At 42.2% G+C, this 26784-nt stretch overlaps 3 protein-coding genes across 4 annotated transcripts; 2 read left to right on the top strand and 1 right to left on the bottom strand.

The window, feature by feature from the left end:
* Nucleotides 1–1175: 1175 nt before the first annotated feature.
* sapcd2 (suppressor APC domain containing 2) lies at nucleotides 1176–13735 on the top strand. Of its 2 annotated transcripts, none has more exons than XM_069673944.1 (6): nucleotides 1176–2186; nucleotides 6135–6271; nucleotides 10296–10442; nucleotides 10800–10901; nucleotides 12115–12231; nucleotides 12316–13735. In XM_069673944.1, the coding sequence occupies exons 1-6, from the start codon at nucleotides 1382–1384 to the stop codon at nucleotides 12442–12444; spliced, it is 1437 nt and encodes a 478-aa protein (XP_069530045.1). In that variant the 5' UTR covers nucleotides 1176–1381; the 3' UTR covers nucleotides 12445–13735. The 2 variants fall into 2 exon arrangements, with proteins under 2 accessions (XP_069530045.1, XP_069530044.1); XM_069673943.1 differs by having other exon boundaries at nucleotides 12112–12231.
* Nucleotides 13736–19205: 5470 nt separating this feature from the next.
* hcar2 (hydroxycarboxylic acid receptor 2-) lies at nucleotides 19206–20707 on the top strand. Its single transcript, XM_069673862.1, has 3 exons — nucleotides 19206–19218; nucleotides 19436–19450; nucleotides 19839–20707. Exons 1-3 carry the CDS (start codon nucleotides 19206–19208, stop codon nucleotides 20705–20707), a joined length of 897 nt encoding a protein of 298 aa, XP_069529963.1.
* Nucleotides 20708–22548: 1841 nt separating this feature from the next.
* LOC138602431 (zinc finger protein 436) lies at nucleotides 22549–26647 on the bottom strand. The gene is made up of 2 exons (XM_069673902.1): nucleotides 26370–26647; nucleotides 22549–25637 (listed from the first exon to the last, which is right to left on the bottom strand). Exons 1-2 carry the CDS (start codon nucleotides 26566–26568, stop codon nucleotides 24079–24081), a joined length of 1758 nt encoding a protein of 585 aa, XP_069530003.1. The 5' UTR covers nucleotides 26569–26647; the 3' UTR covers nucleotides 22549–24078.
* Nucleotides 26648–26784: the final 137 nt, after the last annotated feature.

Here is a 26784-nt window from a genome sequence, read left to right as displayed (position 1 = left end):
GACATACATCACATTACGTAATATTAAAGCTGATGCATGATGAAAGGGTCTTTTGAGGGAGGGGGAAACACAGTTAACAGTCTATTGAGATTGGATTAGTAGTTGCTATTGCTGTCACTTGATAGTGACCTCATTTAAAATGAGATTAGATAGTCCCTTAGGTTTTCTAAGGGAAATTCTTGGTTTTAGGGCTATTGTGTAAAGAATAACTTTGGCTGATTCTTTGGCTTTATCTTGAAAAATGCATAAAAGACAGTGGAATAGGAGGAAAAAAAATCCAAATCCAAGTATAAGATAATGAAAAATAATCTTAAAGCCAAGTATGTATGTAAAACAATTAACAAGATTTACAATTTTCTATAAAACATAATTTCAACTTCATAAAATTGTCATCTGATTTTGCGGTATATTTGATATAGCTGCCATGAATAGCCAGAGAAAGCTAACACACAATGAAGGAAGCAAACCCCCATAACACGAACATGTAACACATATAAAGCAATATCCATTTTCAGGCAGTGCATTATATTGTAATAAACACCACAGCTTCACAATAATATCACTATTAGTTCATATATATTGTTGCATACAAGACTACATTGCAAAGTATGCCCAAACACTGTATATGCTTTGAAGTCAACTTTTGTATCATTATACATCATTATATATCATCTAATATATAATATTATACAGTATAACGATTCCAGTTTATTTGTCATATTAGAAACAATGACAGTGATGGTTACTTTAAGGGGTTACATCCCTCAGTTAACAATAAAGGTACATTCTGAGACATGTAGACATAAATGCATGTTTACCCATATACATCGCCTTTCTATAGCTATGTCTGAGTGAAAAGTTAAAGATAATTTAATTATCTAAAACAATAGGATTCTGTTCCCCATGATGTCTCTGTGTGTGGGGCTGTAAGCCGATAGTTTACCCAGCTCGTTCCCATTATGTGGAGGGGAGGAATAATATCCAGCCTTTATGAATAACGTCTCAGCGTTAGTAATAACAAAAGCACAAATCAAACTTGAGCCTCAGGCCGGAGCCAATGAGCGCAGAGCTCGTGCGCACAGCAGCCAATGGCTGGTCTCGGAACGCTCGCGCACAGCCGTTTGAAGGGCGGTCCTCGGCAGAAAAAGGAAAGTATGGATCACAGAGCAGCGGAGTTTCGGTGGGAAGGTAGACTCTGAAAATTGTGGAATATTAGGAGTATTTCAGGCTAAATATTTGTTCAAGGATTTAAATTTTACTGCTCAGTAAGTGTACACTGATTCTGTTATTCTGTATGCTCCGCTTTGTACTTACATAAAGTTGGCCAACTTGTTTTGGCGTGTTTTTGATTGATTAGTAAACGGAGATTATCGGCACATTCATGGCTTTGATAGCGACTGACCAGGGCTGCAAACTGAACGGGACGTCGGCGATTTACGGCAGAGTTGGACCGAGAAAAGAAGTGTTCAACCAGGGCAAAACGGAGGGCTTTAAAACTGTCAAAATGCAGCCAAAAGAGACGGAGTATTCAACAGATGGCCTGCCTAAAGCCTTCCTTCACAGCCTGAGGACCCTGTTTGACATTTTGGATGACGCCGGACGAGGCTATGTCCACATCTCGGAGATAGAGAGCCGCTGGCAGGGCGCAGACACACGGGACCTGCCCGGAGGGGTGCTGGGCTGCCTGAGGAGGGTCACCCCACCGCATGGCTGCCTCACCTTTGAGCGGTTTGTTGCGGGACTGCGGTACTCCATGCTCAACCCGGAGAACAGCCAACACTTCAAAGCCCAGGCCGCCGTGCACCCGCAGCAGGCACCGAAGCAGCACCACAAACCCGCCCCGCTGTCCACATGTAGTGTCGGGACCCGGGTGGAGAATAAGGTCCGACCGCTGGGGCCGAGCAACGTGACGAACACCCAGCAGCAGCATCAGCAGCTCCGGGCGACCTCACTACAGAGCAGGGGCAGACCGGAGGAGGGGCACGGGTTCCCCGCGTGTGGACCGACGCAGTACAGCGCGGGATACGAGAGGTCCGGGCGGAGTTTGGAGAGGAATCCTGGAGCTCCTGGAGGGGGGTGTTATCGGGCTGAACCGTCCCAGACCACCAAACCAGCACAGCCCCAACAGAGCCGGGTTCGGTCCATTGAGTCGCTCGCTCTGGAGTCACCACAGATCCAGGGAACAAGTAAGTGGAGCCATAGATGTAAATAAACCCCATGTCTGTGCATGTGAGTGTGTGGGGTGTTTGAGGAAAGTAAAAGTTGCATCTGCATCTCACAACTTAAGATGTTAATAAAAGATGAAAATACCCATCAACTTTCACAGAGCCAAAGATAAGGTACTTAAGTTGCTTATTTTTTCTGACCAACAGTCCAAATGTAAATACAAACATTGAATTTGCACTTATAAAACAGAAAATCAACAAATCTCCACATCTGGAAAGCTTGATCATCAATTGCTGGGGCACTTAAAAGACATAAGACATATAATTAAATAACTTTATGTTTATGAATATACATCTGGACAACTAAATAAGTGCATAAATCAGAAGTAGAGCTGCTACTTCCCTGAACAGGGGACACTTAAATCTAATGAGCAATTCAATGATTGCATGCATAACTGAGCTGATATGTCCACTGCAGTCTTGCCAGCTTCGATTTCATATTCGGATGGAGTTAAATGCAGTGATCCGTATAGTGCAAGTGCACAATGTCTGCAGAGTGCTTGCATGTAAGGGTTTGTCATCCAGAGGAAAAAAATAGTAACTTTAAAATGAAGTCTTTTTCTGACTCTCGACACTATTGTTATGTCACAGCTTAAACAGGCCGTGTTTAAGGGTCTCTGATGCAGTGATGGGCACTTAGTGGAATAATTGCCGTTGTTAACCCCAGGTCAGGTCAGAGGTCGTGTCAGCAATTCCTGCAGAAATGTATCTTTGCTGAGGGTCTGCCTCGTGGAGGGAGCACCCTGCTGTGGCCCCCTCTGACTGGATGCATGGAAAAAGTCCCAGTTTGCCTGCTCATTATCTTGTTCATACATACAGCCTCTCGCTCTCATACAAACTCAGTCTTGTTCTTCCTCCTCTCACAATCGAACGGGCGCTCTTTCATACACTCTCACACTCATTCAGCGAGAGTCCGTCCGAGCTTACATGATCTCAGTACAGCCAGGCCTGTCTGGAGCTATAAGAGTGACACTCTCACATGCTCTCTGTAGAGCCCTCGGGGCCTTTCACTTCTTACACCACTTGAACGCAGTAAATTTTTTCTGTTCAGTTAGAGAGATTAATAGATGAACAGATGATAATTCTTTATGATATATGGGTTGAACAATTTTGACTGACTTTTTAATTCAATCAGTCATCAAATTGAAACTAGGATCATGATATTTTTCACTCCACCACTGCCTTTTTGCGCAATCTAAACAAGAAAAAAAACATATAATCTGAATAATAAAGGCTCATATCAAATTTGCAATTTGTCAACTTTAGAATAGAAGTGAAAAAAATTTGAAATTATATTTATGCCAAGCGGCAACCTTCAGTGTGGAAAAATTAAGTCAATGCGGAAGTGCGAAACACTGCAGTTCCTCGAGTGGCCACTTGAGGCTGGCTCCAGAAAACAAGAAATAACATTACAGCAGATGGGAAAATGCCAATTTGTACAGCAGGAATAAACATGTTTACAGCCTGGTACAAAAACAGTTTTGTTATAAATAGCTAATTTTACTATTTAAGATAAAAGTGTACTGGGGGTGAACACACTCATTTTAATTATATTAAGCCTTAAATCATAGGGGCCTGCTCACTTGATTGACAGGTGGATACTACTTGCTGTCTGCTAGACGTCAACACAGACACACAGTCACTGAACTTAACTTCACCTGTTTGTGTTGTTGGAGCCTTTTGGGGATTTTTTCTAGGGATAGACCGATTATCAGGCGGGCCGATTATCGGCGCCGATATTCGGCATTTTGACGCATATCGGCATCTGATTTGTTTTTTTGAGTGCTCACACACACGGCGGAGAGGAGAAAAAGTTCATTTCTTTGCAAATTTTATTTAACTTTGTTTTATTTACTTAATAAAACTTCAGGAAGTTATTTATTTATTTATTTACATTTTCAGTTAACTTTATAAGAGATGCTGCTGACCCTGGGAACTCCCTGTGCTTTTTGTTTGTTTGTTTAATAAACATATGCTTAAAGGCATTTAAACAAAGTTAAGTGTTGGAGTTTGTATTATTCAAAATTTTGACGCCAATATTTTCACTTTTACTGCAAATGAATATCGGCTCCAAATATCGGTTATCGGCCTCCTTGACTACTAATAATCGGTAGCGGTAGCGGTCCTGAAAAAAACATATCGGTCTATCTCTATTAAATTCTAGTTTTATTGTATTCATATATATTTAGCACTATAAGTAGCAGACCATAACGTGTGCGTTTAAGCCTGTTCAGTGTTTATCAAACATTTATTTAATCGTCGGCCAGTGTAGGAGTCAGGATTGTTGTTGGCTTTTGCGCGTTGTTGTTTTGGATGAATCGCCCAGCATCACTTGCTCTAGTGACTGAATGAGAGCTTCTAAGTTTCCCCTAAGATTGGCGCATATTGATGTTGCTTTATAGTTCAAATCAGAAGTGTGTAATATTGCGTCCACATACTTTTGGCCATCCGACGTGTCCGCTCTGTAATCTCTCACACGCAGCCAAACCCTGCCGGATAAACCAGATTACAACGGACAGGCCGGGGCGCACTGAAACACGACTGATGAAATCCTACCCATCGCTGCAAAGTCCCAGTAGTGATGTGCACTTAACACTAAAAATCTTATCATGATAGCACGCCTCAGTTGTTATGAGGGCGATACGATGGAAAAACACAGCTGAGATAACACTCACTTCAGAGAGCGTGGAAGCACTTTTCCATGTTTGTAATCAGAGCAGGGCAGAGCAGGAATCGGCTGTGGAGCTTTCCATCATATCACAGGATCTATGTTTTTTTTCAACTGAAAGTGTCATGAAAGGTCAATAAATACCCGCTTAACAGTGTCAAACTCAAGTCTGACTTTTCTGCAAAAACACTCCCCTGTTCTCTGCCTTTTATCTGATCACAAGTCAATCATCCCATCTTTTGGGAAACTGCCAAAAACACCAGAAAGTGGCATTTAACACCCACTATAATTTCTGTATCTCACGCACGCATGTCTCAGATTACACCTGCTTTAGGTTTCTGGAAGTAATCCAAGTATGATCGAGATGTTTGATGTTATCTCTACTGTACGTCTGAGCTCCTACGCTTCTGCTACACTGAACCCGTCTTCATTTAAGCGACCAAACACAGGAGGATGTTTGCTTGCACATTAAACAGACAGTAATTACAGACCTGTTAGATTTCATATGTATTTCCTACATTTATTATGCGTCTGTGTTGAGTTCAGTGTGCACCACACACTTTTGCAGGGAGCAGCTCCCTCCTGTGGCGTACACCCGCAACCCAAATGCATGTTCATGTGCAGTTCATGTCTTTCCTGTAGTTTCTCTTTTTGTCTACACATGTGGAGACATTTTGATGAAACTACTCTTACATTTTCTACACCTGTGGTTAATTTAGAAGGCAAGAAAACAATGCATTCATTTTACATTATAGACCGGTAAAAGTCTTTTTGGAGAGCTGCTTTTACTCTTGTCGATTGACATTGAACGCTTGTGCCAAGTCCGACTCCCTGACAAGCACCTGGATTAAATACCTCGCTTGCAAACTTGGCACATGCTCCCTTTTAAGGATAATGTGATTTGACAGTTTGGGTGTTCCCCTCCTATTAGAGGAAAGAAAAGAAAATATCTATGTGTCACTGCATGCCTACTGTGAAAACTGTCTTTTACACTGGATTTACTTGTACAGTAACAGAGCTGTTAAAGCCGCACACAGTGGTCAGACTGGTGTTTTATTCCACAACAAATATCTGAGCACTTTTAATATCCAAAATCCTTAAATTGGTCTTCTTGTAAATGTTTTCCATAAAGGATTATAAAGATGTTTTTCGCTATAGTACAACCAGTAATGCTGTAGTGCATTCCACACTACAGTGTCGTGTTGAAATTGACTCCATCGCTCTGTTTCACATTTGTTTAGGTGGTGTTGTGAAATCCGGTTTACCGAGATCTCAGAGCGAATCTGCAACAGGATTTACAGGCGGCTCCAGGCGACACGGGCGGAGTCGGGAAGAGCAGAGGCGGCACACCATATCCAACGGCGTGGATTATGGAATGGTTGGTACACACACAAACACTCAAACAGTCTCCACAAGGTGTCTTAAGGGTTTTTAAAAAAAGGTGCCACGCCTGGGCCACAGTCGTGTTTGGGTGAGGAACATTTCTGGATGTCTGGGAGTTCAACAACAACAAACCAGGTCATAGGTCGCTTCAAATGATGCGTGTGCCTGCTTTGGATCCTCCCAAATCCAGCTTCTATGAATGCACCCTGCTCTCTTTAAGGGAGTCTTACCCAATATTTAAAAGTACTTGTAGCTTATGTGGTCATCACAGGTGAAACCACAAGTCCCTGCAAACCTAATAAACCTGACCATTCCTGGTTGAAATATGTAAAAAAAAAAAAAGACACCAAACTCAGTAATGAGTGGCTGATTTGCCTTTATTTATAGGACAGCTGAAGAGAGACAGGAAAGGTGGGGAGAAGAGAGTGTGGGGTGACATGCACCAAATGATCGACAGACTGGGAGTCGAGCCTGCGATCAGTGCATCGAGGACTGTACATGGAGCGCCCGCTCCACCAACTGAGCTAAACCAGTGCCCGAAGCGAAGATGTTTATGCAGATTGGAAACCAGCCAATTACCTTACAGCAGCTGTGGCTCAGTGCTGCAGTCGGCTGGCTTTTAATCGGAAGGTTGGGGTATCGACCCCTGACTGCTACAGTCAGATGTCCAAGTCTCCTTAGGCACGAAACTGAACCCCAAATTGCCCCCGGTGCCAACTGTGGCTTTGCATGTCGTGTAAAAGTGCTTTGAGTGGTCACAAGACTAGATAAGGAGTGGGCTCTTTTACTGTGACTAGTCTGAGTGTGAATCATCATTTCCTCCTGTTGTTTTAGAATAATGAATCTTTAATCTCATTAGTCAGGTGGTTGATGTTATGATGTTTGATGGTTGAAGTTAGGGATAGACCGATTATCGGCTGGGGCAATTATCGGCGCCGATATTCGGCATTTTGACACATATCGGCATCGGCCTATTCTATTTTATTTATTTATTTATTAATTTTTAATCCAACGGCCGATAAGAGATCAATTTAAAGCTGTTATTTTGGCTCTGATGCATATGCTTAAAGGCATTTAAACAAAGTTAAGTGTTGGAGTTTGTATTATTCAAAATTTTGACGCCAATATTTTCACTTTTACTGCAAATGAATATCGGCTTCAAATATCGGTTATCGGCCTCCTTGACTACTAATAATCGGTATCGGCCCTGAAAAAACCATATCGGTCTATCTCTAGTTGAAGTTGAGAGTATGCACAAAACTTTAGGTCATTTGACAGAAAAAAAAAAATCAGAATGACAATCAATTGATAGAGTAATCATTTTCAGGAAAAGGAGCCGAACATTTCTGGTGAAGATTTGCTGCTTTTCTTCCTCTTTTATGATAATAAATTAAACTATTTGGACTTTTGGACAGTTGTTTGGACAAAACATAGTATTTCTTACACTGGCTGATTATTCAGTGACATACAAAGTCTCTACTTTAGCTAGAACCTTAAAGATATGTATCCTGTAACATCACACATAACATAGTAAGATGTAGTTTCTGTGCTGAGTAAAAGGTTGTGTTGAGTTGGATAGGAAAGCTGAGGATCAGTAAAAGGAGGTAAACTTGAAGTATTCTTTGTGTTAAAGGTGAAAACAGTCGTCGCGTCTTTCAAAGAAATATCTGTAAAATATTTCACCCTCATGGAAAAGTAAACAGTTGAAGCACAGCCTCCTCTCCCTTTCACCTTCCATTGGCCCCCACATTCCCCTCCCATCCCTCGGCCCCCTCGCTCTGCCCCTCCCACCCTCCACTCCGGAGCTCATGCCTCCCTTCACTCTCCGTCTCTCCCCCTGCCTTCACCATTTCTCACTCTCTCCGGCTCGCCTCCTCTCCCTCTTTCTCTCCCCGTCTGTCGCCGTCTCCGTCTCCTTTCCCCCGTGTCTGGAGAGGGTGACTGACCGACTCCCCCCTCCCTCCCTCCCTCCTCCCCCCTTTCCCCCCCCCGCGGCCCTCCCACCCAGGCCGACTTGGCCCGGTGCTGCCCTGATGGTAGTGAGCCGGGTCGGGCCCAGGGGCCTGGTGGAAGTAGAGGACTCTCTCGGGCGGCCCGGCCCAGCCTGGACGGCTGTGTGGGCCGCGTACACGACCGTCTTCATCCCCCTCAGCAGCAGCCTCTACAGCAGCAAGGCGCTGCACTTTTTCCTCTGGGTGAGTGGACGACAGGGAGGCGAGGACAGGGAGAGAGGGTTGTTCAGGACGTATTTCGGGATTTAAAGATGTTGATGTTTTATTTAGAGGACTGTAGGGCTTGCTTGTTGGTTCTAACCTGCAAGTGTTGAGATGAGTGGTGGATTAATTGTTGACAGCAAAGTTTCAAGTTGTTTATCGAATAAAAGAGTAACTTTTTTCCTGCTGACAGTTCCTCTAAAGTGAGGATTTACTTCTCCATTCTGTTAAATATCACTGTAAGTTTAATATATATTAAGTTTTTAAGAATGGTTTGGCAAGAGAAGCAATTTAAAGAACTTAACCTGCGTTTTTTTGTCTTTTAAAACACTTTAAAAAGAGATCAAAAAGAAAAAATATCTTTGCTTTTACGGACTTTTTGTTTCTTTCTAACCTGCTGCAGATCTTCAGTTTTGGTTAGCGCTGAAATAAGTCATTCAATTGACAGAAAATAATCGAAAAAACAGCATTTAAAGTCGTTGATCAGGCAGAAATCTTTGATGTAAATCTAATTTTATGGGTCTACTTTTTTGTCCCCCTTTTTGAAACGATGCAAAATGTAATATTTTTGGGTTTCGTGCTGTTGAAATGACAAAAGAAAAACTTTCAAGCCATGGTGTCGGACTCTGGAACCTTCTGATTGCTCACAATTTTTCCACAACTTTAAAACCAAACAATGAATCGACTAATGAGAGGAACAGTCAACAGATAAATGTGTGTATAAGGAGTTAGGTGTCGTCTTGAACGCTCCTTGTTTCAGGGAGTTTTACTTATTGAGCTGCTGCTTCACGCCGCTTTGTACGAGCACTTTGAAAGGACCTTATGTTGTCATTGTATTTGTAGCGAAACAGCTTGTGTCATGTTATTGTATGTGCACCGTTGTGTGTATTCATGCGAGCTCATTCAGCCGCCACACAAACATACATGTGCAACTCTTCCTCCACTCTCTCTCTCTCTCCCTTTCTGTTCCTCCTCTTTGCTCCCCGAACAGCGTGTTGTCCTGCCTGCGGACCACCACGCATTCATGCAGCCTGACACCGGGTCATGCTTTATTCTAAACACGGACGCTACTCCCCCCAAAAAACCCCCTCCTCCTCATCTCCTCCTCTGTGTGTACTTTTGGAAGGAGCACAAATATGTTAAACAGGGCTGTTAGTTTCCTTCAGCCGCACATGCCCCTGTTTATGAGTGCGTTTGAAACAGCAGTGATGAGCGATGATCAGAGGAATGCACTGAGCCACACAGGGGGGGACGCAGGGATGGAGCGATGGCTGGATAGAAAGATGACACACCAGGTGGCTGAATGCCAGCAATGAGGCCTGACTGTGGCTGCATGGACAGCCTGGTCAGCACAACTCAATGCAGCCTTACTGTGGCGCACACACACACTCCCTCTTTCTCTTTCACACACACACACACCATAGTTGAAGTGGGTCTGCTGTTTACCCCATTCTTAGGTTGCTGTGCGGTTGCCATGACCCTGGGCTGATTGCTCCTCTAAACATTGTTCAGGATGGGAGAGAGTCCCGCACAATTGGTGTGGCGCCATTGTCTCCGCCGGCACAAAAGAGTTTTCTGCAGATGCCCATGAGAAAAGACGGGACTTTTTCTACCCCGCGGGCTTAAATCAATCATGAGGTTTCATCTGAGCAGCGATCAGGAAGCTCTCTCGGCGATGGGAAATATGCTGAATAAATGTTCCACTTTGTGAGATCAGAAAGTGACTTTTTTTTCCTCCCCTTTTCCTGTCCCCCTCTTTTCACCCTCCGACAACATCCCCTGCTTTCTAACTTTCCACTCGCGCAGTTGAAGCAAATGAAAGAGCTGGAGCAGGAGAAGGACTCTCTGCTGGCGGGCCTGGAGGTGGTGGAGCGGGCCCGCGACTGGTACCAGGGCCAAATCCACAATGTCACAGAGAGACAGCGGCAGGTCGGCCAGAGCTCACACTGCACGGTCAGTTAAAGAAAGCACTGTTAAAGAGTATTGTCGATGCTTCTTGTCATATGTTTTTGATTATATCACTGGCTAATATAGACAATATTTCATTAATGTTGTTGTCTAATATGAGTGAAAATTTTTAATTAATTCATATAAAACAAAGAGAGAAAAAATAGTTCATATGCTGTCATGGAAACATTATTTTAACAAGTGTAGAGCTGTTTGTGCCCCAGTCGTCCGAATGACTTTTCAAATTCTTAAAAGCCTTCAGTTCAGTGTCACTCTGAGAAATGCATTGTGGGAATTGTTGTAACTGGAAACCGGATGAAGCAGGTATTTATAATTGTTGTCTTGTATCTTCTCTCCTCTCAGGATTTCTTCACAGAGGCCAGTCAGAGTCGAATGAATGTTTTGATACCCAAGCTGCAAGAAGTCAACCGCTGCCTTAATGACCTCATTTCCTGCTCTGGGATGGTGAGTGTGACCTGCACGTTGACTTCTGCTTTTTTATGTGATTCTAGGAACCAGGATCGAGATTAGTCAAATGTTTTTTAATGTCTCGCACAGTTTAAACTGTGATGTCAGACTCCTCTAAGGACACTGATGCAAGAACCTGTTGGTTGGCGAGTTGACCGCCCTCTTATTATTGGGAAATTCACTCGCTTAAATGCTAATTCGAGCTTCATATTTCACTCTGTGATACCTGTGGCGTAGCTTAGCATAATTTACAGTAAAACAAACTCCTCATTGTTCTCACACTGGTGCTCTGTGCAGGCCCTCATACAGCCTCTGCCTGAAACGACTCAGTCAGCTCTGTCCCTTTAAGAAACCCCACCCCTACAAGCCCATTTCTTCTGATTGGCCATCTTTGTGATGTCACAAAGTGCAGCCTGTAGAAAAAACTGTGTGAAACTTCACCCACGTTTTGTCTGGACATCCAACATTGTAACATTACATATATGTCTTAAAATGTAAAACAACATAATACCCCCTCTTTAATGTTAAAAATAAAAGTACACAAAAATACCTTAAATACCAACAGTATGCGTATGTGATTGTATCAAAATGTGAAGTGATTCTCAGGGTGCCAGCTTTTGTTGTGCAGCTAATTAGTGTAAATGTATGACACCTGGTGATTGTTAGCTGTACTTACAGCCTGGTTCAAGGGACGTGTCCATCACAGTACTGACCTCTCTGAACCCCTGACCTTTCTCTAACTCCATCATGAGTTTCACATCTTTCTTTTTGATTGAATTGTCTTTAAAACTAATAAATTAATTATCATTAACAAGTGCAATCATAAAGTCAAACTTAAATTTTTCTTCTACCTTTTTCACAGAATACCAACATTACTTTAGCTGTACTTTTTGTTGGTGCTAATCGGCAAATATTAGCATGCTAAAATGCTAAAGTAAGCGACCTCTATAAACATGTATATACATGTTTTCAAAGCACTGGGACTAGGGGCGTTTTAGTGTGCTTATAGCATTTAGCTTTAAGAAGCACTATGCCAAACTGTGGCCTCAGAGCTGCTTGTAAAATGTTATCATTGCTAAGCTCTGTTTTAGGAAACAAAATAAATATTCAATCTCAAACCTGAAGTAAGGAAAACCTCTGGCTTCATCTATGGTAACATGTAAAAGTGCATCTTTATTCCTCTAACACGTCCCTCTTTGTTTCCCAGCAGTCATTCCCTTCCAGCTCTGCTCCGACAGCAGCGCTCTCAGCCAATTCCCAGCTTCCAGGTCCAGCTCCTCCACAGGCCATCCAGAGACTGAAGGACCAGAACCGACTCCTCACACAGGTTCAAGACACTTCATTACAAGTAACCAATACTTACCAGTCTGTGCCGCTTCAGTCTCTCACTTTGTTTCTTCTGTTCATTCAGGAGGTGACAGAGAGGAGCGAGCGGATCGCCCAGCTGGAGCAGGAGAAGTCGGCCTTGATAAAGCAGCTTTTTGAAGCTCGTGCTCACAGCGTGCAAGACACCAGCACCATGGACTCCACCTTCATCTGAAAAACACTCCACCCAACACCGTAAAAAAACATCAGTTTGTTTCCCAGCTAGGATTCACCTAACTGGAGAAAAACTGGAGCTGACTCTTTACCCACTTTTGTAGCAGTGACGCACCTTTAGCCAGGAGCAGCATGTGACCACTCCACCTTTAAACCAGAGCACTAATGTGAACACTCCGAGGAAAACCCGAACGACTCGACCTGAAAGGACTCTTTCAAGAAACCAATCGGGTCTCACGAGCCATCACTCCTTTATTTGCAGGATTAAAGCATCTGCAGGGTCTCCACTCCACCTATCAAATGATGCTGCTGCTCAGCTGCACAGGCAGCAGAAAAAACACAAACCAAGCGGTACGACAAGTAATCGAACAACGGGGGGGAGAGTTTCTGTTGGAAAAAATGCCATTTTTTTTATAGTTTAATACAAAAAGAAATCAGCAGCTGCACCTGCGTGCTGTGACCTATCAAATATATTTTATTTTTAATCTTTTTAGCTTGATCTCAAAGATAAAAACACAATTTGCTCACCTCTTTCAGTATTTCCTTCCTTTTAATGTCAATCTATGATCATATGTTTACCTGGCATTAACTTAAGGAGTTTTAGAGGATTTAATCTAAAAAAAAACGGAGAGCGAGGAAGTACTGAAATGAGCAGTTTTTATATAATAGTAGCATGTTTAATGTTACAGGATTGAAAAAGAGACAGGAGGGCAGCTACGAGCCGTCGGGGCGCAGAGGCAGAGATCGGAGAGAAGTTTGGAAGTTTGCACGTAGAAGAGAGACGGGGAGGATTTTAAACACGGTAGACGGTGAATGTGTCGGAGCCTGAGCTCCTCGGTTGGGAGATCTTTCTGATGTCGCGTCAGAAGCAAATCTTTAGTTTGGGGCTATCTAGTGCTACATCCCCTGTATGTGTTTGAACAGTGGATTCTTTGCATGGGTCATTTTTATCTTCTGAAGAGGTTTCTGTTTGAGATTAGCACAGGTGTTGTACGTGTCCCCAGCCTGGAAACGGTCGGCTAGACTAAAAACTTAAAGCCATCCACCAGTTTACAAGAGAGATATTTAGCCAGTGGGTGGTGGTAGAAAAAAAAGACATGGTAGTTGTATAATCTGTTTGGTACTGCTGGGATATCTGCACATAACATACTGTTGATGTCTGTTTCCCACTTGTTTGATTGTATGTTTTTCTTGCTGCTCAAACGACATTATGTGTGAGTGAAACTCTTTCCTTCTGCTCTCTATCGAGACACTACAGATGAAATGTAAAAAATAAATACAACCTAAAAGAAGTTCTGTGGTTTTGTGTTTCCTGGCCACCGTGCTGCACATGTATGAGTCTGAACACCGACGTCAAAGTGTCAAACAGGTGATTTTTAAACCTCTTCAAACCAAATCACGACGTAAAAAACATCTCAAATAGAGATAGACCGATATGGTTTTTTCAGGGCCGATACCGATACCGATTATTAGTAGTCAAGGAGGCAGATAACCGATATTTGGAGCCGATATTCATTGGCAGTAAAAGTGAAAATATTGGCGTCAAAATTTTGAATAATACAAACTCCAACACTTAACTTTGTTTAAATGCCTTTAAGCATATGTTTATTAAACAAACAAACAAAAAGCGCAGGGAGTTCCCAGGGTCAGCAGCATCTCTTATAAAGTTAACATTTTAATAAATAAATAAATAACTTCCTGAAGTTTTATTAAGTAAATAAAACAAAGTTAAATAAAATTTGCAAAGAAATTAACTTTTTCTCCTCTCCGCCGTTTGTGTGAGCACTCTGCATGCACAGCTTTCACTGCTGATTGGCTGTTACCTGTGCCATGGCTCTGCGTGTAACCAATCAGTGCTGTGGGTGGGTGATAATCGGTCTATCCCTAATCTCAAATGTACAGAATGTACAGAATGTTACAGAAACTACTACATATATATTTCTTTTAAATTAGTTTTGTACACATCTGCTTGTAAACGATACATCAGTTCTCTCTCCGACTATCACAACCCAAACTGAACAGCTCACACCTCTCAGTGGTTTTACTTCTTTACTGCTTTCACACTTAACTGTGATTTAAAATATTTGCACTTTTGAAAGGAAAAAAAACTCTTTCCATAAAGAATGTGATTTGATGTAATTCATGCTCCACTTTCCACCTCACCCTCACATGTGATTGGCTTTGCTTTGTTTTTAATGAGGAGTCTGACTGGTCCTGTTGGTGCAGTGAACTATGGGCGGCTGCAGCGGAAAACTCAAGTAACTACACCCACACTAATATTTATATTTATCCTACAACTGTAATTTCATTTCATGGCCACTACTTATTTCAGTTCTGTATAAAAACATGTTATTTGCAGTTTGATATTTTTATTCACTTGTGCTGAATCTGCAGTTTGACATGAGAGGTCTTTAAATCTTACAGAGTGGCCCAAAGCACAACTAAGAGTCAGTGTCATACCAAATAGTGAATCTTCTAAGTTATGTAAAAGTGTAGTAGTAATTAGGGATGCACGATATTAGATTTTTTGCCGATATCCGATATGCCGATATTTTACAACTCATTTAACCGATATTTTTTCCCGCACACCTAATTGCAGAGATCATCAACTCGCTTCTGTATTGGAATAAGCGTACAGTATAATGGTGATACTCTCATCACATTTGTTACAATGGTCGGGGTGACGGGTCTTGAGATGGTTAATCAAGTTTGTAGTGTTGAAAGATTTTGCCTTGGCTCCTCCTCGCATCACCGAAGCTGAGCAGTCATTGCAAATAGCAGTTTTTCTATCTATTTCGGACACTTTGAAAAACTCCCACACCACGGACATTTTGGCTTCTAACTCTCTCATGCTGCAGGTAGACACACGTGACGTCATCACGCTGCGCCGCACAGGTCTTCTTCGCGCCCCGACATTGCGCAGAGCAGCCCATCATTTTATCGGTTAATTATATCGTCGGATATCGTCGTGTTGGCCGATATCCGATAGTTCATTTTTAAGCCAATATCGGCCGATACCGATAACGTGCCGATAATATCGTGCATCCCTAGTAGCAATTTAATTTAATTTAATGTATTTAAAAGGGACCATGTACAGTTTAAAACATAAATGTCACCATTTGATGTACCGCACCAGATTATAGCTTTAAGCTAATTCGCATCTGTAGTCCCTTGGCAGGTCAACACAAAAGAAAAAACAGGACAATAACAAACAGTACAGAGTAAAGTATACGACAAAGTTACACGAGAAAGAACGCACCAAAAATGCAAAGCTACACACAGTAGAAGACATCTTGTCTCTACAGCATCCATACATTTTATTTACTCAGTTTTACCGTGTTTACGAGTAATTTCTGGTTGTTTTCTCCAGATCTCAACTTCTTTATCCCGATATCTTGACATAACCCTGGTTTTCCTGTGATAACGAGTTAATTTCAGTTGTTTTCTCCAGATCTCAACTTCTTTATCTCGTTATGTTAGGATAGCTGGTTCTTCCTTTATAACGGATTCATTTATCTCATTATGTCGAGATAACAAAGCTGGTTTTCCCGTTATAACAGGTAAATTTATCTAAAAAATGATGCCTAAATGTGCAGAATTTTATTTAAAAAAAAAGATAAGTGGTAGTAAATAGTAAAATCTCTAATGAGAATAAAAAAAGTTTTGCTATTTTTGCAGGATTTTTTTTCTTCCTGTTTAGGAGCCCATCAGTCACAGTAAGACAAGGATTGAGAAAACAATTTATTAGCACCTTTAACAATATTAATAAGGAAATAATTGTCTTGTCTTGCAGGGAATCTTTAACTCCAGCGGGCTTCTATGTATCCTACTTTTAACAAAGTAAGAAGCCAAACTTGCAGATGTGGATTATGTTTTTATTCAGCCTATACATATATGTTACTGTGTCAGCTTTTCAAATGTAATCTCTGTAAATCCATTTGATGCTGTTATATTTCAACTGAATTTGAAAACATTTCGGCACTTCCTGTGCGTATGTTAACTGTAGTTCTTACTTTGCCTCAAGTTTCAAATAGCTGCTAAAAATGCTTTTAATGCAGCTCTAACTTGGATCTGTGCGTAGCAGACACATGCTGATGCAGACTGACAAATTTCCCTTAAATGAACAGAATAATTACTGAAATCTTTGCACTCCTTTTTGGGGAAAGGAAATGTATTCAAAAACATATAATAATCTGTATAAAAAAGTTTGTTTAACACATTCAGTACTGGGAACTTTTTAAGAAGCTCCGCTGCTCTCTGAAACGGGCCTGCTGTGTGGACAGACATCGCTCAGACATGTCTGCTGCTGCTGTGCGTGTTTCTGCCCGGGTGCAGAATTTGGCAAACCTGTGAGATTCTTCTATAGAGACACATTTCCTGTGAACATAACACCGACACACACCAGGTCAGAGACGGGCACACAAAGGTGAGCAAACCTGGGTCGAGTTTCAGCAGAGTTAAGCTGTACAAACACACAGATAAACACACTGTAACAACACAAATTCAAGATAAAGTGGGCTACACAAAAAAAACAAATGATTGATGATAAAATAATCTACATGACTTTATTGTAGCATATTTATTTATAACAGTACATTCACTATTTTAACCCTGATTCTAGATGTTGTGTCTGATCTCCACATGCAGGATTTTGTGCAGCACAAACCCACCTGACGGACATCCCACCTGGAAACATGTCACCCTCACGTAACATATTACACTTTGTTACACTGAATTGAATCAGAAGTGATTTTCTGAACAGTTGCATCAGTTGTTTACTGACGATTTTTCCGTCAGGCACCATCAGTTTGTTGCATCATTGCCAATCGGTGTGAATGGATGATGCCTTGCTGGAACACACGCCAACCTGTTTTCATTTTCCTGCTTTCATCCCCCAACTTTATTTAATATTTATCTTTATTTTAAGGTTATATTATTTGTTCAATCTAAAGTTGTGATGGATTAACAAGACATTTCAGCATCCAGAGGGAGATCCTCAGCCTCCACACCCTCGTCTGAGCGCTCTGATTGGATGATCAGACTGGATCCCTGAAGAGTTGGGTCATCCTCCGAAATGTGTTTCCACTCATTCATTTTGAGGAGGGGGTTCAGTATTTGCTCGCGCTGGGACAGACGCACGCAGGAGCCACAAGGATCAGGCGGACGCCAGAAGGGTGCTGCGAGTCTCCTGCTGAGCAGGTGAGTGACATTTTGGCCTTAAAATTGTAACGCCGGCCCTTTAAATGCTAATTTACAAACATTTCTTGCGTCTTAGGGGAGATTTTATATGTGTCTTTGTCTGACCTCATTATATTAAATGTTGGAAACCAGGCTCTATTTACACTCACAGGTTGCACATTTACATGTCACCCTTAGATACGGGATAGCAATATGACTTGCCTGTTGACACTGTGGAAACTTGCAAACAATTCAGCCCTTTAATAAAGACACATTCAAGTGCAGCCGTGTCACTGTGTGGGCCACACCTCTCTGCTTTACATGTGTGAGGGTGTGAAAAGGAAACAGGTTGAGGAGAGAGACAGAAGGAGATCAGTTTGTAGACTTTGGTACCAACTGAAGGTAAGATAGATGTTATTTAAACGTTACTTTTGTCACTTTATTCTTTTGACTTATGAGTACTGTATGGGTCACAGCGTTTATTCTGACAGGAAATAAAGCCAACCATGCTGAGTGAAATCTATTTTTATCCAGCGCATTGAATGTTAAAACATCTATTTTTCTTTATTGCTTTTTACAAATATGCACCCCAAAGTCTTTATCTTTTATTGTTTTACTATCGTCTACAATTTAATTAATGTGTTTTAAGTTATTTCTTAATTACAGACAGTATTTCGGGGAAGTATTTGTAGTCAAATGTTGGTGTGATCTATGAGTGTGATGTAATGTATGATAAGACTGATTGAGCAAGTCAAGGTTAACTTCCGCTCTAATATATATACCATGTTTTTTATGGTTTTACTTAATGCAGTACATCCTGTTGTGTGTGCAAGTAACAAAATGTCATAAAACTTTAAAGTAGGTCAAACAAAACCATGTTTACAATGATGTTGATACTTTAGACCTTTTTTCTTGCTGAATCGCAACAGTGAAATAGTAGGTAAAGTAGACTTTAGGGTTGTGGACAAATAAAGGGTTTTGTCCACATAAAGTATTTCACCAAATAGCTTCAAAATCAAACATAAAATACTCAATTAAAAGCTGTCAGGATCTTTGGTTTTGTACAGATTCTGACTCCTCTTATGGAGAAAGTATGTAGCATGAAGTCCCATTTACAGAGCACTGGTAATCCTTAAAAATCTGTATGTGAATCAGGTTGATCCTATCCAGTTTTCTTTGAAAAAGTGGGATAAAAGTAAGATAGATTTCCTGATCCTGGGTAGAAAAAAAGTGGATTCCTAAATTTATCCAGATAAAACTTTTTAAACAACCGGGCCCAGGAAATCGAGCCTACTATGACGATCAGGAACATTTTTTAGTTACATAGTTGGAGCTGTCAAGTTTAGTTTAAAACAGCCACATAACGTGATTTTTAAACAGTAATATGTGACATTTAAGTTACGTTATATCATGATCAACCGCTGTAAAAAAGTAGAAAGTAAAAAAACAGATAATATTGGTGAAAAAACACTGATTGCTGACATGTTGCTGGACAAACATTACGCTTTATGCTTGCACTGCACTGTTGATGTTTGCTAACGCCAGTTGCTAATTTACCGATACTGTCAATTATCACTCATAGAAATGTTTCTAACAGGTATATTAAGCAGCTTAAACAAATATCACAATCACATCACAAGACTTTTACACAAAAAACCTCACATACGCTCTACACGACCAACTTCAGAGCTTTAGCCCAGTGCTACCTAAAGTTTAAGGCTTGTGACCCCATAAAAAGAGACATTTTAAGCACTCATCATGAAAGGGTTAAAAGACCCATTAAGTCGTTTGTGTTTATTTTATGTTCACAACAGATGTTCCAGGCCCACTTGATTGGCACTGACTTTTTAGTAGGTTAATGCTAATGCTAATGCTAACAATGATTCTGTTGTTAATCTGATCTGTGGCGGCATTCCAGTTTACAACAGAAAAAATGCAAAGAAATCTGCATTGACAAGTAACAGGCGCATCAGTGACCCCGCCATTACAACCATACTTGAGTCTGTTAGATAATGTATCGCTTGAACGTGTAGGCTAATGTCTTCACAGATGTTCATTAAATGGATATCCGACACTCTTTTCAGTGTATTTTCTCTGGCAAAGGAACCTGATACGTGCTTGTCTGATCTGTTCTTTTTATCTTTCAGATCTTTGCTCCTCCAGCTGGTGTCCTCTGAAGACTTCCCTCTCTGATCACCACCATGGAGGTCTTATACATCAACTCCTCCCTGCTCTTCATCTCCCACAGACCCCTCAACTTCTCCGAAGAGAAGACGGTGTATGAGCAGTGCAAAGACATACCTGCCGTCATCATCTGGTACCTCGGCCTGCAGTTCATCAACATGTTCCTGGGCATCCCGGCCAACCTCATGGTGCTCTGGCTCATCCACAAGAACAAGGGCGACTCCTCCACCTCGGACATCTTCATCCTCCATCTGGCGATCCTGGACGTCCTCTTCTGTCTCATCCCTCCCCTCGAGCTGGCCAACATCGTCTTCCTCACCACCAGCAGCACCTGGTACGTCCTGCGCTTCTTCTACGGCATGAAGGACTCCTCGCCGCTCTTCCTCTCCTGTATCTGCCTGGACCGCTACATGGCCGTGGTGCACCCCATCACCTTCACCGAGCTCAAGGACCGCCAGCACCGAGCCGTCCTGGCCCTCGTGGTCTGGTTGATCACTCTGGCCTACGCTGCGGCTAAATGTGTGGGCAACATCGTCAACTTCGAGAAGGTCTTCACGTGGATGATCCTCGCAACGTTCGCCTTCATGGTCTTCTGCAACATCGCCATCCTATGGGTGCTTCGACAGTCCGGGCCCGGCAGAGACGAGATGCACCCGGTGAAGAAGAGAGCCTTCAAGATGGTCCTCATCATCCTTGCCATCATTGTGTTCAACTACTTCCCGCCGGTCGCTCTGTTCCCCTTCCAGCACTACTTCTCTCCGGACGTGTTTCGCTGCTACATTCACTACGTCGCGTTCGGCCTTATGGACTTCAGCAGCAGCATCCAGCCGATGCTCTACCTGTCCAAGGAGAAGCTGCCGTGGGCAAACTGCTGCCAGAGCAGCACCACCCAAATCCCATAGAGATGTATGAGTGTGTTGTTTTTTATGTGCTGCAAACAGTTTCATAAGAATGTTGTAAAATATAAAAGAATATGTTGTGTTCTTACTTGATTGGATGTTGGAAAATGCTGACTGTAAAAAAGTTTTGTGCAGTGGTTCCCAACCTGAGGGTGGCACAAGTACACACATTTTTTACTCAAGTAGAAGTACAGAAAACGTATTTATACAGCAATAATGGTTCAACATTTGGTGAGACGATGGCTGCTAGTGTAGCTTAGCCCAAATACTGGAAAAAGAGGGAAACAGCTAGCTAGGCTCGGTCAAAGGTAACAAAAACAGAGCGCTTCTCACCTCTTACTGTTGCTAGGTTACAAAATTTGTCTTGGGGCATGTCTGCTTATCTTGGTAGTGTCTGTTTTTAACTGCTCTGTATGCTTAATATTTGCTTCTATTCAAGAAGATTTTACAAAGACAACATAAAAACGATGGAAACGAATTGTGTCCTGGCGTTAGTAGCAGCTCTACACCTGGAAATTGTACCCTCGAAAAAGGGAAGCGATATGCTTCCCCTCCGCCATTGTTGTTGACAAAGTTGATATCTGAAGTCCCGCCCCTTTTGGTTTTGATTGGCCGGTGAGGGAGAATTGACATTGACGAGCGCGGCTGTGTTCCAAAAGTTGAACTGTCTTCAACCGAGAGCGCTGAGAGCGCGGCAACAAAAAACAGCTGAAGCCGAGGGCGCTTAGGATGCTAAGCGCTGAACTGCATTTGTTTTGTATAGAAAATAGGCGCTGCAAACAACGCTGCTAGCGGCACTTAAGCTCCCTGAGAACACACAAGATAAATGGTTTCAGTTTCTCATTGCACTGTGCCAGAAAATGAGCAAAATATCCCTTTAAAGTCGAGCTGAAACGGCTTTTCGAGAGTATCTAGCTTCCGTATCGTGACGTATTTTCAAGTGAAACATGACGTGCAGGCGGGACATATCATTAGAGGGATTTGATTTGATCGTTGAGAAGTGGGCGTAGACAGACGTTCTCCACAGCGCAGTAGCTAGCTAACTGACCGAGCGTTCTTGGTGCTCTGCAGCTAAATGTTGCAGATTGATTGGCTGAAATTGGTTGGTTCTAGCTTACGTAAGCACACGGGATATTTTCTTTTTACCGGAAGAAAAAATGATTGGATTTTGATATAAGAATACGAAGAAATGGATTTTCTTTGGCCTATATTGTCAAATAGATGCACATTACCGGGGATGTGATCTAAAAGGATTAAAATGACATTTTTCATTTCACCTCGACTTTAAAGATTTCCTTTCAATATTATAATAAACTCCCCCATGTCATCTCGCTGTTTCCCTACCTGTGTTATGAAGCCATGCAGATAGTTTCGGTTGTTTGTCACGTTGCAGAGATGAAATACATTTTTATGTATTAGTTTACAAATCAAAAATTAATAACCAACAATTTTGACAAATAATTTATCATTGAAATCATTTTGAAAAAATAAAATTATTTGAATATTCCCAACGAAAACAGCTAGTCCGTGGACTCGGAGTTAAAAGGTAACTTTTTAAGGCTCTGAAAATCTCCCTCTTCATGTTACTGTGGAAACTTCAGCCAAAATTAGGACTCAACATCTATCTGCATGGTTCTCTGTGGCAAGAAACACATTTTTATATTATTTTATGCTTACAGTATATAAATGGGAACCACTGCATTATGCATCATGCTTTTCTGGTTGCACTTCATATGTAAAAGGACCTCACATAATAGTTTTGAATGTATTTGTTCTTTGTATTTAAGTGAACATAATACTTTTTTCTTGTTTAAAAAAAACACACCAACTCCAGTCTGGTTAACGTTTCTCTTTAATTTAGACACGACTCACACAAAAAGAAGTCACAATAAAGTCCTAGTAGCAAACACTCACATTGCTGTGCAGGTATAACACAACAAACAGCAGCTGTCATCATAAATACGACAATTTTACGTGTGTGTTCGTAGGAGGCTAAAACAAGGAGCTTTACATTCTCTAATCAGCTTGGCTTACTACACGATTATTCATTTACTACTGAAAGCTGCCAATCAATACTGAATATAGATCAATTTAAGTAACATTATTACATAAATACATTTGTGTCAGTTTAAAGGATCAGACTGCTGTCTGTATAGTTAAAGCTATATACAGCAATATATTAATTATCTTCCTGTTTAAATCAATGATTTCAGCACACATGTCTAACCCTCAGGCTACTACAAGTTTATATATATGTGTGTGAAGCACCTAAAAATTAAATCTTGTTTTTTCTGCTGACCCCTTCTTCAAAGGGAGGTCAAAGGTCAGGACCAGCTACCAAACAGAAACATGGACTTTTCAGGATTACGTGTTTTTCTTTAGCTGGACGGTTAAAATCAACCCGCCAGTCGGACAAACAATTAATATTTCTTTTCCTTTAAAGCATTAAAAAAAAAAAAGACCTACATTGGTATTACACGCAGCATTTCTTAAAGAACAGCTGTTCTTTCAGGGTCCCATTTTCAGTCTCCAACTCTGCCAAGAGAGAAGACTATGAGAGGAATATTAGAGTTTATCATATAAAATAAAATAATTAATCTTACTGATAAATATCCTGACCTACTAAAAAACACACAGCAAAGATTAGACAACAGTGTATTGCACTGTACCACAAACATCACACACAGTTTGGAGCGTCTAAGTTCAGTCTTGACCTTGGAATCAGCAAAGAATAAAAACTTAACTCAGGGTCGTTTCTGGAGCTGCCGATCACAGCTCGCAAACAGCTCTGCGTTAGTGACGCAGGAGAGACAATGAAATATGATACAGGAAGTACAGTTTGATTAACAAATTAAAGCATTTAAGGGGCAGAAAAACTGCACAACTGTTTGCAATACAATGCCTACTTAGGCTGTGAGGTTAAATTTGCTCTGATACAGCCTTAAAGTGGGATTTCAGTAGGCTGATCAAAACTCATAATACACCCAGGAAGTCAACTTGATTTCTACTAAAACAGCAGCATACACAGCAATAATAAATATTATTATTATAAATACAGCAACTACTGTTTTAAAGCACCGAAGAAGAACTGCTTTAAGGTAAGCACAATGTGTAATGTTTGTGTGTTTTCATCAATAAGATGTGGTTTGTTTTTAAGTATCAGACGGGTAATCAGTATCAGAAAACACTTAAGGCTAAGTATCGGACTCGCTATCCGGGAGGAAATACTGTTAAATAAAAAAGTAAGTGGACCTTGATTTCAGCTTGTTTTGTATAATGAATATAGCACTCTTTTGTCTGTTTTTTGTAGCTCATCTCAGAGAATCTGGTCCTAGTTTCTGTCACTCAAAGTGTCTCAGTCGTGCCGGGTTCATTCATGCCTCGCTGGTGCTCCCCTCGCTCGGAGCCGTCTGCTCCTTGGCCGCGTGCGTCTTCTGATGCTTCTTCAGAGACGACTGGTCCGTGTAGGTCTTCCCGCACTGGCTGCATAGGAAAACCTTCTCTTTGGTGTGAACCAGCTCGTGTCTCTTCAGGTGCCCCGACCTGCTGAAGCTCTTGCTGCAGTACGAGCAGCTGTACTCCTTCTCCCCCGTGTGAGTCCTCTGGTGCAGCTTGAGGCTGCTGGCCACCGTGAACTTCTTGCCGCACTCGTCGCAGCTGTACGGCCTCTCTCCCGTGTGCATCCGCATGTGGATGGTGAGGTGGCCCGCCTGGCTGAAGGTCTTCTTGCACAGCTCGCAGCTGTACGGCCGCTCTCCTGTGTGAATCCTGTAGTGCGTTTTCAGGTCGCCCAAACCGTTGAATCTTTTCCCGCACTGAGCGCAGCAGTACGGCTTCTCCCCGGTGTGGATCCTCTCGTGTATTCGCAGGTTTCCTGCGTTGCTGAAGGTTTTTCCGCACTCCTGGCAGCTGTACGGCCTCTCCCCAGTGTGAGTCCGCAGGTGGACTTTGAGCTGGTTGTGCTCGTTGAAGCGCTTCCCGCAGTGCGAGCAGCAGTACGGCTTCTCTCCAGTGTGGACGCGTTTGTGTATCCTGAGCTGGCTGGGATGTGCGTACGTTTTACTGCACATGCTGCAGCTGTACGGTCTCTCTCCTGTGTGTGTTCGCTTGTGGGATTTGAGGAGATCGGCCCGACCAAAGCGCTTCCCGCAGTAGCTGCAGGTGTGGGCCTTCTCGCCGGTGTGAGTCCTCATGTGGATGTTGAGCGAGTTTGCTCGACTGAATGTTTTGGGGCAGGAGGGACAGCGTAGGAAGTTGTCACCAACTTCCAAATATTTTTCAGCGGGGGCAGCAGGTGAATCATTTTCCTCACAAGTCACTGCCTCACCCTGTCTGCTCGCTCCCTCCGGATTTATCTCTGATTCAGGGTTCAATCTCAGCACACGCTTTAACTCTTCTTTAGAGTAATCCTCCCCATACTGCAACACCCCATTCTGCTCCTCCTCCTCAGTCTTAATGAAATGTCCATCCTTCATGTAGCTGTCAGAAACAATGGTGACTTTAATTTCATTGTCACTTCCTTTGGAGTCCTGCTCCAGGCCTGTAGATGGCGCCAGATGTGCGTATGCATCATGACCGTCACAATTCACCTCTGTGCTCTCATTTTTTATTGGCCTTATTGTCAGATTTAAAAGGGATGAAGGCTGAGAGAGGTCAATGGCACCGCTTTCCTCCATGTCAGGCTCTGTTTTTACAGATACCATATCATGGGTGGAGACCCCCGCCTCTGCTGTGCTCACACAGGGTCTTTCTATCTGATCAGTCTGTAGTAAAAAGGAGGCAGAGGGCATGCTCTCCCTCATTTTGTCTTTCTGCCTCCTCTTGAAGCTCTTCTTGTCACTGCTGCATATCGACAACTTGAACAGGCCGTGGGAGGAGTTGATGTTCCATTCTGAAGCCGAGAACTCGTCAGTGGCATCTTGTTCCGGGGTATCTGTAAAGATCCAAAGACAAACAATGAACAAAATGGTGCAGATTGTGATAAAGAGTCATACTTACACAACAGCTAAAATGTTTAACAAGCTGACAGTAGTACTAGGAGAAAAACGGCCTGAAAATCCGAACTGACTACTCTCAAAAGCTGCTTTAATTTCATTGTTTGGACTATTGGGGGTTGCAGAACAGAAGGCGTTAACACAACAATGCCATACAGTATCTTCACCTTTGAAGTTTTAATGCTTATTTACATATGCAGCAGATAAAGAGCAACATAGACGTGGAGTCGTTTTGAGTCAAATATTTACTATTTATTTTGCTGTTACAGCACAGACAAAAGCACGGCATTATCTTTGCAGTGTTCATAACAAAAAAGATTCAATTAAAAGTCAAATTAATTACTCAAAATATATCATCCGGCTCCTTTTACATGCCTTCTCCTTTTATAGAAGCAAATATGTGGCTCTTTAGCTGCTACATGCTAGACTGTGTTCAGGAGCTAGTCGCTGAAAGCAACAACAGCCTGTTATTTCATGTACATAAACCTGTATTGTTTACGTCAGTTTGTAGTCTTCTGCATCTTGTACTGCCCATGTTGCTACCTTTTACTTGTGTCTAGGTAAACACACACACACCAATGCACTTTGCCGATAATGCATGCAAAGAACAAAAGGTCAGTGTCTGCATGAAGCTACACCGTCAAAGACATCCATCATTAAGACACTCGTACCTCTGGCCGCAGACTCTGAGCTCTTCTGTGCAAACAGCAGCTGCTTCAGGCCCTCGTTTTCAGACTCGATCCTCTGTATTGTGCCCTGGTACTCGGACAGAGTCCGGTCCACTGAATCCAGGATGTCATTCACTGTGGCTTTAAAGATCTCATTCAGAGAGGATTCCAGGAACATTTTCAGATCCGTGGACTTGGCCATCTTAGTCCGAGCGGATTCGGCTGTAGAAAACTCACCGGATGGTTTGTACACAGTTGAAAGTATGTGGGAAAAAGTGGGTGTGTGCGGCTCTGCTGCCGTGTGCGGAACAAACAAAGCAGAGATAGTCGCATAAAAGTGACGAGCGAGGAGAGGCTGGTTTTGTTTAATCAGCGGCTCACAGGTCTGTAGCGCCCCTGCCGGTGTGGAGTGGAACAG

The sequence above is a fragment of the Semicossyphus pulcher genome, unplaced genomic scaffold (genome assembly GCF_022749685.1).
Source record: "Semicossyphus pulcher isolate SPU_LCO1_2020_fin unplaced genomic scaffold, fSemPul1.0.p SCAF_22, whole genome shotgun sequence".
NCBI classification, from domain to species: domain Eukaryota; kingdom Metazoa; phylum Chordata; class Actinopteri; order Labriformes; family Labridae; genus Semicossyphus; species Semicossyphus pulcher.
Note: the sequence above shows the minus strand (reverse complement) of the source record. Positions and strands in the feature narration are given on the sequence as shown.

Bases quoted from the DNA above. Each gene is read 5' to 3' on its own strand.
- LOC138602431 (XM_069673902.1), bottom strand. From the start codon at position 26,568: ATGGCCAAGTCCACGGATCTGAAAATGTTCCTGGAATCCTCTCTGAAT. The intron at 25,638-26,369 runs GTACGAGTGTCT...GGATCTTTACAG, and splicing joins CTCAGAGTCTGCGGCCAGAG to ATACCCCGGAACAAGATGCC.
- sapcd2 (XM_069673943.1), top strand. From the start codon at position 1,382: ATGGCTTTGATAGCGACTGACCAGGGCTGCAAACTGAACGGGACGTCG. The intron at 2,187-6,134 runs GTAAGTGGAGCC...ACATTTGTTTAG, and splicing joins ACCACAGATCCAGGGAACAA to GTGGTGTTGTGAAATCCGGT. The intron at 10,443-10,799 runs GTCAGTTAAAGA...CTCTCCTCTCAG, and splicing joins GCCAGAGCTCACACTGCACG to GATTTCTTCACAGAGGCCAG.